Source organism: Lycorma delicatula, chromosome 7 (assembly GCF_047948215.1).
Source record: "Lycorma delicatula isolate Av1 chromosome 7, ASM4794821v1, whole genome shotgun sequence".
In the NCBI taxonomy this organism is placed as follows: domain Eukaryota; kingdom Metazoa; phylum Arthropoda; class Insecta; order Hemiptera; family Fulgoridae; genus Lycorma; species Lycorma delicatula.
Window position 1 is genome coordinate 69,537,324 of NC_134461.1, and position 14,456 is coordinate 69,551,779.

General features: G+C 28.9%; 1 protein-coding gene across 2 annotated transcripts in view; it reads left to right on the forward strand.

Moving 5' to 3' along the window:
- Positions 1-1,143: 1,143 nt before the first annotated feature.
- Positions 1,144-14,456, forward strand: part of LOC142327715 (protein obstructor-E-like) — a 28,841-nt gene continuing 15,528 nt past the window's right edge. For both annotated transcript variants that reach the window (XR_012757073.1, XM_075370997.1), the window contains exon 1: positions 1,144-1,303. Coding sequence is in view for 1 of the 2 variants with exons in the window: in XM_075370997.1 (XP_075227112.1) it covers positions 1,228-1,303 (76 nt within the window). In the remaining variant the exon portion in view is untranslated. The remainder of the gene's footprint in view (positions 1,304-14,456) is intronic.

Below are 14,456 nucleotides of genomic sequence, written 5' to 3' on the forward strand. Positions count from 1 at the left end.
AGATACGTTTATATGTATGTACGTGTGTTGTTAGCGTGTTTGTAGTTTAATAATTTTTGACTGGATGAACCGATTTTGATGAAATTTAACAAATGAGGCAATTTGTTGGCAAAAATATGGGGTCAGTATCTCCAGATGGTGAAATAGGTAGTTTATTGGGGTCAATTTTCTCAAAATTTTGCAAATATAACCTCACTTTATATTTGCCCTCAAATTCTCCCATTTTCCCAAAAAACTTAAGTTATCTCTTTATTTGTTGTATATTTTTTATCAGATTTTTTTATTTTCTTAAGCACAATAGTAGTAGTGCAAGTGGCTCTCCAAAAAAATTCTTTGGGTGCAATATTGGGGTTGCGGGAGCCAAGCAAAGGTTAAAAAATTTCGATTTTTCCATTTTTTACCTTTTTTCCATTATATGAGAATAAATAATCAGTTCCAGGAAAGTGTAACAAAGCTTGTGAGCTATTTTTGGCCCGTTAAACAGACGGCCGTTGGCAGTTCACTTACGATAACATTTTAATACATTTTCTGGGAGAAAACTTAATAAATTGTATCACCTTTTTTCAGGAACTTCGGGGGTTAACTATAATTTTTGGCCTGAAACTTCTGATGCCATAAACCTCCAACATTATGAAATTTATGTATTGAACACGATTTATTTGGAACTGTACATTTTGCAGTACCTTTTTTATTTTTATTTTTTTAAATACGCATTAATAGATAAATGAGTAATCGACTGGTTAATGAATAAAAATAACTAATAAGCCAAACTAAGGTAGTCAGTTGTTACTGCTGTTAACAAGGATGTATAAAAATATTTTTAATAAATTAGACAAATAATAAATCAGTACAAATGGCTTAATTCTTAAATAACCAAAGTATAAAAGTAGACGTAAAACCTATTATAATTAAAGGAAAACTTACAACCTGTATAATTATAACAAATATAAAGGTTGATTATGAATAATACTGTGAAAACTTGGAAAATATATTACTATATTTAATAATATTATGACGACATATTTTCCCGTACATTTAAAACTTAAAAAAGGCGGAATATATAAAAGCCAGTTAGTAAGACAAAATAGATTTATATGTATATATAAAAAAGTACAGATCTAAGTACAGTAAATACAGTATAAAGAAAGAAAGAGTTAAAAGAGTGGGGAGGACGCACAAGGATCTATTCAGAAGAAAACTTAAGTGTAGAATACTAATCATCTCGAGATGTTCATGTGTAACAGTGCTTCCCAAGGATTCATTAAATTGTTATCAATCATATTTATAACTACAACTAATTCAGGTACGTATAAATATTTTATAATTATTAATTTTATTGCGTAAAACGTAATTAAGCTGGAATAATTATACACATTTAAATTATTTTTTTAAAGCATGTTCTATCGTTTTAATGTAAAATAGTTTTCTAAATATAAAATTTACATATGTACAGATTTTTTTTTTTGCTTGATGACATATCGCCACATAAGTTTGAAGCTTGTGCGTGGGATATGGAAATGGAATTTTGTAGCGTATGAAGAATGCCATGCCTGATCGGGATTCGAACCCGGGATCTCCGGATGAAAGGCCGAGACGCTACCTCTGGCCCCACGGAGTTTAAAATGAACTTACTTTATTTACAAATATAACGTTTTCAGGGAATTATTTATTATTTCTTTTTACGATAACTCACGTTTAAAATGAAAAAAAAATCATATTTATAAAATTTCATTAATATTTATTTACTTCGTCAGTTATTAGAAAACCTAAAATCATTGTCAAATCAAAACTGGATTAATTATCTTATTTTTTTTATTTATTTCACCTGATTTTTATCAATCTTCTAAATTTACCTAGTTTAAAATCAGTTTAATAATATATTAATTTATATTGTTATCTATATTCTAATTTTATAGTTTTTTTTTTTTTTTTTTTTTTTTTTTACTGTTCAATTAATTCACCACACAAGCCTCCACAAAGATGCTTATGCGTGGGAATATGAATCTGGAAATTTGTAGTATATGAAAAATGCTGTGCCTGACCGGAATTCGAACGAGGGACCTCCGGATGAAAGGTCGAGATGATACCACTCTTCCACGGAGATCTGTATTTATTTCATTATTTACATATATATATCCAATATATTATATATATAATAAAATCGATTATATTACGATTTTATTTATTTATAGGTTTCTACTTTCCTGGTATCATAGCTCTAGAGTTATGCTGCAAGAAGGAAAGTATGGTAATCAATAAAAATTGGAGTATGAGTTTTTTGCATTTCTTGACGTTTCATGACCTAGGGACCCTAAAGAAAAATTTTTTTTTTTTTTGGCCCTAACTTGCGTATTGCCAACACCCGTATATATGTACGTGTTTTGGCGTGTTTGAAGCTTAATAACCTTTCACTGAATAAACCGATTTTGATGAAATTTTATACAGACTCGTTATATTGGGAAATTTTTTGGTAAAGTTTTGGGGTAATATCGCCAGGGGTAGGGTGGATTTTTTTGGAATTAATTTTCTAAAAATTTTACAAACATAACCACCGCTTTATATTAAGCTCAGTATAAACTTAACTTACCATTTTAAAAAATATTTCCCCCAAAATTCTCCCTTCCCCAAAAATCGAAAAAGCTATCTTTTTATTTATTGCATATTTTTAAAGAGAATTTTATAATATTTTCCTTCGTACAATAGCAGTTCATCTGACCCAAAAACAACTTGCGGAAAATATTGGGAGTGGGGAAACTGTTCAAATTTTTAAAATATCTATTTTATTTTTTTTTTAATTTTTGGTTTATTTTCGTGTATATTATTTTTCCTCTATTTAAAAATAAATAACCAGTACCAGAAAAATATTAAAATTTTAGTGTAAATTTTTATTTTCCCGCCTAGCGCTATAGCAGAGCTAGGTAGCAATAAAAGGGAAAGTATGGTAATCGATCCAATTTGGGTATATGTGGTATTCACTGGATCTTTACGTGATACCTAAGGAACCCAAAAACCCGGATGGAGATTTTCCGGATTTTCGTATGTATGTGTGTGCGTTCGGTGTTAGGTGTCGCAACTTAAATTTGCAGAACTACTCGACCGATTTTGACCAAACTTGGTCAGATTACTTCTATATATGGGACATGATGCCATTAAATTTTCAACTTAAAAGGTAAAGGGGGTGAGGCTGTAGAGCAAGTTCACCCTTACTATCTTGAGATTTCGCCTAATTAAGGTCTTATTTTTCTTACGCGCATTTGTTAACAATTAAAAAGTAATAATATTTCCAAAAAAAAGGTTTTTGCAAGATCACACCCCAAGCCCAAAAAAATGCTCTAAATAAACTAATGGCTAAGTGAGTAATGGCTAAGTGCGCAACTTCTCCAGTTGTAATTTAACTCAATTTGGTTTTATAATGTTTTCAAAATTATAATATTGTGTTTAACAGTATTTTCAGAAGGAAAAGAATAAATCTTGTCATGACTTTTTGGATCAATTATGAAATTTTTCAGTAAAACTGAAAAAAAATTTCGAATTTATGAAAGCCTATCTTCTGTCATTGAACACAATATATGAGCTATATTGAAGCTCTTAATAGAAGTTGCCTCTTCTATTCCCAAAATCACTCTCCTCTTTATATATATTTATAATTTAAAATTTAAAACCTCGGTTATTTGGATTGATTATGCTGGTTTAGAGGTGGGGATAGATGTGAGATTGGGGGAAATTTAAACAATTTTTTTAACTATTATTAACAGTCTTCAAACTTTCCCCTGACGGTGAAGTTTTTATAAAAATACAACTGTATCGAAATAGTAGTTCAGGTTAAGGGGAAACTATAAAGTCCCTCTGCTCCATCTCATATTTTTCCTTTTTTGTACAAAGTATTGTGATCGCGAAAAATTTTGGTTTTCAGATTTCAATGGAAATATTCATTTTGACCATCCCTGAATCCATTTTGACTAGTTTCGGTGTGACGTCTGTACGTACGTACGTGCGTACATAAATACGTATGTATCTCGCATAACTCAAAAACTATTAGCCGTAGGATATTGAAATGTTGGATTTAGGATTGATGTAACATCTACTTGTGCATCTTTTCTTTTGATTGCAATCGACTGGACCAAAAGTGTCCAAAAAACCCAAAATAAAAATAAAAAAAATTGGGTTTTTTCTTAACTGCAGGACTCATTGAGAGCTTTTCAACGATATTACATAAGTGGTACTTATTTTCACTGGCTCCAGAGTTATACCCAAATAAGATTTTAATAATTAAAATATTTGAACCTTACAAGGGGAAGGCCATCGGTTCGAATCAGACTTCATCTCCTTTTTTTAACTTTTTTATTTATTTAAATATATTGATTTATTAATAATTATTAACCTCTGATTGAAAAAAAGGTTTTACGATAAATAATAATTCAGTAATAACAATTAAAAAAAAAAATGAAAAACATAAGAAGTTATTAATAAAATAAAATTTTATGTACTTTTCATTTTAAAAAACGCATATATGTAATTTAATAGGCGTACGAGGAAATCATGTGGCGTCCACATCAGATTTATTTTATATATCTTCAATGTCCCATATTCAAAAATCGTTGTACGTAATTTCATAATAGCACATTCATTCATTCCAGAGATATTAAGGAAAAAGCTGGCAACTAAGTCGGTACTCTTTCCTGATATTGTTTAATTAAACAAGAGTTCTAAAAATTCAAAAAATTGAAATTTTTAAAGATGATCGGCTCACCCCACCTCCAACGTTGCCTTCAACGTTGAACCTTAAATGTTGAACCTCTTTTAACATGAAATAAACTGATAAAACAAATATACTTTGAAAATTTCTATTTTAAGCATCGCAGAAAAATTAAGGATTTATGTTTTGTTGGTGTTTTTTTTAAGCCAAGGGTATTTTGTATGACGAATTCTTTTCTTCTTTGATAGTAGGAAATTATATCAACAAACATAGTTTGGACGATTTTAAAATTATATAGATAAAGCTATTTTCATAGAAAAGAAAAATCAATGAGAAAAATTTTCCATAACAATAAAGTAAAATTAAAAAAAAAGGAAATCAAAAACAGTTAACTTTTTAAAAATCGATTTTTTTTTGTAAACGAATTATTTCTAACCGACTTTTGAAATATATTTGATCTAAATAAAAAATATACAAAAAAAAATTTAATAAAATTCAAAAGATTTGGCAACAAATAAGAATACATCATAATTATTTTCTTATAAAATAAATTTAAATACGAGTATTTAAAAACTAGCCGATCAGAGCTCCATTCCTTGGACCCTTGCTGCGTTCGTTATCCTCATGGTTGTGAGAATAATATTTATATATTATTGAATATATAGTATTGAATAATATTGAACGATTAAAGCCTAAAAAGTTCTCTTTTCTTCACCGTTTCCCTTGTTCCTGACGTAGAAACTGATATGTTCCTGTTCGAGACGAATCTATAGCTCGAGTTTGGGCGTAGCGCTCTCGGTCATGAACGCATAATTTTTAACTTTTGGCAATCCAACATCGACAGCCAAAATAAACAATTAAAATCCATAAAAGTTCGCTAAATGTGCTTATTTAAGCTAACTACAATAATAAAATATTAAATATATTCATTACTATTGTAACTAGCCGGTCAAGGCTTGCTTCACTCGTCCGACCGACCGTCTAGCCAGATGGCGGAGTACTCTGGGGACTTCTCTTTATATTCATCATCCTCTCTTAATCTTTTTATTCTTTCTTTGTTTTTCTTCCTGTTTATTCTTTCTTGGTTTTAACATTTTCTTCTCTTTATATTTATTATCTTCTCTTAATTTGTTTATTCTTCCCGTGTTCTTAACATTTTCTTCCCCTTCATACTCATCTTCTTGTCGTTTTTTTTTAGATATATTTCTTCATATTCTTTTTCCTGTATGATTCTTTCTTTTTCATTTTATATTATTCACCAAATAATCCAATAATAAAAACTGAATATTTTACAGCGTAAGGTCGAAATTAACATTTGTAATCGGTATACAGCAATTCACTAAACGGAATAGTTTAATTATTGAATTTTATTTATACGACACACCAGAAATCTGAAACTTGTTATTATCAGCCATTCACGAAGATACGAATAATACTCATCTAGTAATATGAGTAATAAAGGGACTTTTATTCTATCCTAATATTTCATGTAAGACTGTTGAATTAATAATTGTATAAATATTTGATGTTAATAAAAACTAATATTTCAGCAATTGTTTAACTGTACACTTTATTAAAGAATTAGAGGATCGTATTTCACTTTCAAATGAGATAGATTTAAATGTGCAGCGAAAAATGTGTGTATTTAATTTAATAGGGGTACAAGGTAGTCATGTGGTGTCCAAATCAGATTATTTATTAGAAAGAAAACCTACATTTTAAAAGGTCTTACCGTATTTTAAATGGTCATATCTCATTATTTACATTACCCCTTACAAAATATAATTAAAAGTAGTCTATTATAGCTGGATATTCGTTTGTTGATTTTAAATCTACGTATCGATTTTAGAAATAAGACTTCTTTTTAATATAAATTTTTGAGCAATCTTTATGCAGTTTTTTTTTTTTAATTTTCATTATCCTAAATCTTGATTCATATCTTTTAAATAGATTATCTAAGTCGTTTTAGTAATATTAAAAACAAATTGATTCCGGTCTATTTTAAACATTTCATAATAGTAAATTATGATCTAAATTTCCGTGACAGAGTGGTAGCGTCTTGGCCATTCATCCGGAGGTCCCGGGTTCGAATCCCGGTCAGGCATGGCATTTTTCATACGCCACAAAATTTAATTTCCATATCCCACGCATAAGCTTCGAGCTTATGTGATGGTATCATCAAGCAAAAAAAAACAAATCTTACATAAATAAAAGGGAATTGTAAAATAGGTTTGAAGAATTTTTTCTTAAAATCCTATTCAAAAAGATTTTTTATTTATTATCTATATATGAAGGACTGAACAACGATTAGATTATATAATTAAAAATTGTAGGATAATATTTTTTATCTGATTTCAATGCCATGAGGAGCTGATCATATTTTATTTCTTGATAATCCCTGTAGGCTATATTAGTACACAAATAAGATTATATAAAAGAAGACTAAACGGTTATTACGTAAGTCTGTTTTATATAATACCGTACAGCATCTTACAATATTCAACTTGAATTTGTGTAACATATTGTAATGAAACATTAATTCGAGGACTAATTATTACCGTTGCATCAACAGCGATCATTTAACTTTAAATCACGCACATAACATTTCTAAGTATAAAATAATGTCCAACGAATTCTACTACACAGCTGGTTTTTCCCTTCTACCTGCTGAATGTAAAGCTGTAAATTAATAAAAATAGTAATATTTTCTTTGGTGAAAATTTTATTACATATAGAAACATTTCAAAAATTTGTTAAAGATTGTCCTGATTCTAGAGATCAGAAAAACTTGGATCACATTTGTCCAGTTATTCACAAATGGTTACAGATTTTTAAAGTTTTCTCTACGTCCTTACGAATTATTTTTAGGCGTTAAAGTCGCCTGATTAAAATAATAATAAATTTTTAATTTACACTATTTTTAAATTATACAGAGTGTCCTGCTGGTTCTACTGGTAAAAATAATGGAAAAAGGTTATATAAACATAGGCCTGGAAACGCTTTGTTTTCGAGTTACGGCTAGCGAAAGATTTCGCCCGAATTTCAGCTCTTATAATAAGCCCTAATGTAACTTTTGTGACCCAAATTAAGGAATAAAGTTGGTAGTTTCTTATGTAATTTGAGCTGAAAAAGGATAAAGTATATCTCACAACTGTAAATCCAGTAGTTTTAAAGAAAACCGACGTAAAACACAAAGTTTGGTGTCGAAAAACAAGTTTTTTTTTAGGTTTGTAGTACAATAGCTTTGTTAAATGGTTAATAAATGCGGAAGATTTAGTAAGAAGACTTATTGTGAATTTAATTCTGAAAAAATTAATGTAAATACAGCCAATAAAAAACAAATTAAAACGTTTAAAAATCGGTTTTTTATTGAAGCAAAAGAGACTAAAAATAAACAGGAATTCGTATTATTCTTTCTGTACCTAATAAACATTATTCTTAATATAGCAAAACAAAAAAATAAAATACATGAAATGGTAAATGGTAACAGAATAACAGACCTCAGTTACAGTAATTGTTCGAAATTCCCTCCATCATAATGTACACAGCACTCCTTGTACTAGTGCCTGGGCTACGCTGAATCAAAAGTTGTTCATCATTAACACGTTTTTTACTTTGTGTTCAACAGATAACCAACACGTAGGAAATGACCCTCGTAAATTCGTAAATATTAATATACCGAAGAATGTTTACTAGGTACAGAAAGAATAATATGATTTTCTGACTATTTTTTGTCTGTTTTGCTTCAATTTGATTCAATTCGGGATTCAACCTGATTTTTAAAACTTTTATTTACTTTTTATTGACTGTATTTGCATTAATTTTCTCAGAATAAAATTCTCTAAAAGTTTTTTTTTACTAAAACTTCTGCATTTATTTATCATTTAGTAAACTATTATACTAAAAACCTAAAAAAAAAACTTTTTAAGTTAACCTAAAAAACGTTTTTCGACACAGAATTTTGTGTTTTACGTCATACATCTTAGAAACTACAACATTTACAGTTCTGGGACCTATTTTCCAGCTCAAATGACATACGGAACGCAAGAATGGCGGGAGTTTCAATATTTCTCCCTACAGATCGCAGAGCCTGGACAATGTCCCTTGCTGCTGCTGTATCTTTCTATTATCGGACGGATTTCATCGGTTATTTATTGGCTGTTATAAATTTTAAGTTTTATTTATGGACGGATTTGGTAATTTGCGTTCCTATCCGTATGGACCGTGGTGTAATTTATTTACTGGTTCTGACCGTGATAGACTAAGCTTTTGAGCCTAGTAATCCCGGCTTGATTCCCCTTCAGTCCATCCGCTGAAGTACTTTCAGTACCAGCACCTATGGGCTAGCAGGAGTGCGCCTACCGGAGCTCTAGTTATTTGGAGGGAGAAATACGCCCCGTTCTCCGGAGGGAGTCGCATATGCTGACTAAATGAAATTGTGGTCTCTTCGTGTGACGGTGTGGGGTGATGTCTAGCTTATTATAGTTTTAACAAAATTTAATTGCGAAAACGGTCACTTTCGCGGCCGGAATTTTTATGCGATTTCCATTTATAGGTTACGCAATATAGAGGCTCCTAAGCCTGGTTTGTCATTTTTTTGACTCTCGTACCGCCTCTTCACGGTGGTTCATTTAATATGGCATGAGGCCGTTTTCTTATACCCTGTGGAGTATGGTCCAAATGACATAAGAAAATACCAACTTTATTTCTTAATTTGGATCACAAAAATTACAAAAGGGCTTCTTTTTATTAGATCTGAAATCCGGGTGAAATCTTTCCCTAGCCGTAACTCCAAAACAAATCATTTCCAGACCTATGTTTATATAATCATTTTTAATTGTTTTACCAGTAGAACATGTTTTGAAAGTTTCTCCATTTCTTCGTGAGGCATCTGTATATGCACTTTGTATACGTCAAACTAAACTCTACCTTAACAACAGTTGTTGAAAATGATATTTAAATTCTAGTAATTAACGGGTCTAAAAAGATATTTCGTATTGTCCGTATTTTTAGAATTTTCTTTTATGATTAATTTATACCATGTAAATCAAAGCTTGCGAATGGGAATATGAAATGAAATTTTTTCTGTTGTATTTACCTTTTCGTTTTCATCTGTTCAATAAGAGTACGCACAATAAAAGTAGCTTTAATATATTGTAGTTTTGAATTATACGAGTAAAGATTACAAAATAAACAAGAATAATAGCATAAAAATAAGATAAATAAAAACAATTAACAAACAGCATTACGACCTTTTCTGAGATTGATATAACACTATAATAACAGGAAGGAAGGTAAAATAATTTTTTTAACTATACAAGGCTAACAAATAAATAATTTAATGAAATAAGTGCGGTTAAGTAATCAAGTTACCAGGAGATATGCGAATATTGTTGGCCTTGTTCGATTACGTACGAGTATTATTATGAAAAACTAACGAATGGTTGGAGTGATAATTATTTTATAACAAGCAACTATATTCTGTCTAATTTGGTGTAGCCCGATGTACCTTTTTGAAGATCCAGTAAATAATTATTTTTGTATTAAAAAATTTCGGAATAAAATTTATGTTTCAAAAATTGTTTATCACGTATTTCAACCTTTTAAAATTAAAAATAAGTTGCAATCTAATAAGAATGAAAAAAAAGAGAGAATCTGTTTAGAAAGTGATTATACACATATAAATACTTTATTTAAATAGACATTGAAATAATAATGGTTAAAATACTGTAAAGTACACTACAAAATACAAATGACGAATTAAGTTTTAAGTACAATTCCATTTTTGCCGAAATACAAAATAATTTCTCACCGACATAATAAAAATTACTAAGAAAGCATCGATTTATCTTTTAAATATTCTGTAATTGACATATATTGAAAATCGTATTTCCTATAATTCTTGTCTCGAATATGTATTTATTGAATGCATAAAAACCGGAAAATAATTATTAAAATTTTTTTAACATCAATAAACAGTAAAAATGTATTCAAAATCTATAATTTTCTTACCTCAGTTGGTAAACATGAGTTTATTTACATAACAATTACATACCAACCGATGGAGACAATCATTTAATATGCGAAAGTGGGGGTAGATTATAATACGTATGTTAGGTTAGTCATACATCAAATGAAATGTTCATACATATGTAATTAAATTCGTATCGTCATTGTGCGTTAATGAGTCAATCAAATTTTTGTTTTTAGTTTTTGGGATTCTTTTGCTATTCTAGTCTGAAAATGAACTAGTATCTAACTAGAAATTATGCTACAAAAAGTCATATCCATATTTGATTTGCAACCCTTAAAATTGAGGGTGGGAGTAAGTAATCGTCACCTACAAGAAACACTTTATCTCAAATATGATTTATCCTAGAAATCTAATTCTTTAACCAAAATAAACAGAAAGTTTTGCTCTGTGATGCGTAGAGACAGTTTTTGTTTGCCTGTTTTCACTGACAGAAAAAAAACATTTTTACGAAAATTAACAAAAATTATAACCTTTCCTTGATAGTTTATTTTTTATTTAATTTCATGTGAATTATTTTAAGGTAATCTTTCTACACATCACAGATCAAAAATTTATGTGCAATTTAAAAAAAAAAAAAAACACCAAAATATCATGCAAACAAGTTTACTTATAATGTTTCTACCGTTTTAAAATACTGAAAAAAAGTTTACGAAAAATGTAAAAGACATTTTTAATACATAATTAATTGATAAATTCAGTTCTGGTCAACATGAATTTCTTAAAGTTCTGATTTTTTTTAAATCGGGCAGCCAAGTACTAACATTCTCTGTGTTAATATCATCTGTACTTACATATGACACACATGACTAATAAAAATTAATAGCATGCATAATAGATACGTGAGCTAAATTATGATAATATGTATATGACAAAAATACAAGTATTTAATTAATTTATATACAATAGAAAGTTTCATAATCATAATGATTAGCATTGGGTGGATTCTGAGATGGGAGTTAACTTTTATCCTGACACCAGACAGGAAAGTTGTGAAATGAAGAAGAAAATAATACTTGTTGCTTGCTATAGTAATAATTGTAAGATGTAAATTATAATATACGTACTGTAATTTTAAAACAAGATATTAACATTAAGTTATTTAAATAAATAATCAAGAGTTATGGCGTAGTGTTATGCAACTTTACCACCACTATTAATACTAATAACACAGCTACTCTTACAAGTTGCTTCTTATTCTTAGTTTTGTATTACAAATGAATAACAACAGATCTCCTTCTTTTTCACTCTATATCTCTCTCACTCCACATCTCCATTCATCATTGTCTTTCACAATATATCTTCTTCACTGCATAGTCTAACATGTGAAAGTGAATATATTAATTTATATATATATATATATATATATATAACCACTAATACAATATATATATATATATATATATATGTAGAAAACCACTAATAGTATATATATATATATATATATATATACACACACACACACATACTATTAGTGGTTTTCTTTATTAAAAATATTTCCAAAATTACAAACAAGTTATTATATTAATAAAAATGTTGTTTATTATTAATTCAGCATTTACTGGAATATTAAATAATTATTACATAATTAATTTATGCTGTCAAGGTTATATAAATACAAATAAATGTGTGTACGTATGTATGTATAAATAACTATATATATATATATATATATTTTAAAAGTCAAAATATTTTAAGATAATTTTGAGTTCTCAAGAGCACAATAAATGGTTATGTTGAAAAAATGATGTGTAAGTAGGGCTGAAACCATGTGAACATATAACTCATTAGCCCAAAATCTGAAAAATGGTTGTTAATGCTGAGTTACAAAAAATTTTTTTTTAAAATAAGAACTGTTAATTCACTCTATAGACATAATTCTAAAGTCTGTTCATAGATTATGATATATCTTTAAAAAAGCTGACAACACAACTCTAGGACTTTCCCATCCTATAGCTTTAGGATGGGAAAGCTATAGCTATAGCTATAACTTTGTTCTAACGCTAGATGAAAAAGTAAAAATTAAAATTGATGTACGAAATGCATTAAAAAGTAAAAAATAGATTGTTCAATCCTTCTTTAAATTTGAAGCTTAATTTAATGAAAGCCAGTACCCAATTAAATCAAACATCTATCAATAACTTACTACCCTTTAATACACTAAAAAATTTAAAGAACCTAGTATTATTATTATTATTTTTTTTTAATGTATTTTGAATTCAGTTTTATTTTTTTAATGATAAATTTTTTGGTTTAATTATTATAAAGAAGAAGCATTTGTGTTTTGATAAAAATAAGAATAGGAGTGAAAATAAACATTAAGTAACTACTGCCAAGCATGACTAAAGCTATTTGAAATGCATGAATATATTTACCTCAAGTAAACAACCAAGGTTGTATTTTATCTCTAGTTTTCCTATCAATTCTCTTAAGCTTTATTTGAAAAGACTTCTGGCTGTACATCAATACATTATAAAATTCTAATGACAAGAAATGATGATGGCAAACAAATAAAAATTATCTTAAAGGTTTTTAAACACCAGCTCTCAGGGATGCAATGGTGGTGTTTGATTTGTGTTTTGAATAATCTTTGTTATTCATGATGTGTGCAAACTGAGTATCTGATCTAAATTGTATTTGTTAATTGGGATTGTTGTATTTATGTATGTTTTTATGTTTTGAGTAGCTTAACTGTATGAAGAGTGAAGCCTTTTTTGTTTATATACAACATTTTCATTTTTTATCATTAAAAAAGTATCCTATTATTTTTTTTTGAAGTTTTAGGGGCATAGACTGTGATTATTAGCCCCTTTCCATACCAAAAAAGAAGTAAAAAATAAAAGTTTCTTTTCCTCCCCTAAAAAACACTATCAACGTGATCAGAGACAAGTCTTGATGTAAAAAGAGCATCTAAAAATTGACTTGTCATTGGTTTTTGAAACCTCAAAAACCACATAACAAGGGTGTAAAAGCCCTTGCTATTTAAAAAACATTGTAACCATTTCTTATGAAAATTAGTCAAAAACTATTAAAAAACACTTCACTGTCATATAAAAATTAAGACACACATTGAAAAACTTCTTAAACACATGACAAGATTGTAAAGGGTCCTTGCCACTTAACAACATAAAAATCAATTCTAATGAAAGGTGTTCAAAAACTACCAAAAACATTTCCTGTCATAAAAAAATTAAATGTGAGTAGTTAAGTACAAATTAACATCCAACTTTTGGAAATATATCTCTAATTAAACATTGCCTAAGTGTTTACTCTTTCCAGTATTGTTCTTTCTTTGGTAACCATTTTCAGTCTGTTTACCAGATATTTTCTGAGAATAATGATGTTCTTCCTAATTGTGCGTCATTGGAAATACCTTTTGTTTCTACAGAGGATGCATGCAGATCAACCAGTTAGCTGAATCCTAAATCTTCTTCTGCTCCAGATGGTGTTGCTCTCTATTATAATAGCCTTTAATCAGTCTCTCTCCTGTCCTTGCATCTTTTCAGCTGGAGTCTTTTATCTGGTACACTTCCTTCTCCCTGGAAGTTAGCATCAGTCATACCCATTCCCAAGTCTGGTCTCCCATCTATCAGTAAGTTTCGTCCTATCAGTTTCCTCAATTCCTTTTCTAAAATATCTGAAAAAAATATTTATAATCAGCACATATAATGAACTTCAGCATCAAATTTCTGATTTTCAACATAGATTTTTGAGTAATTCTTCAACTTC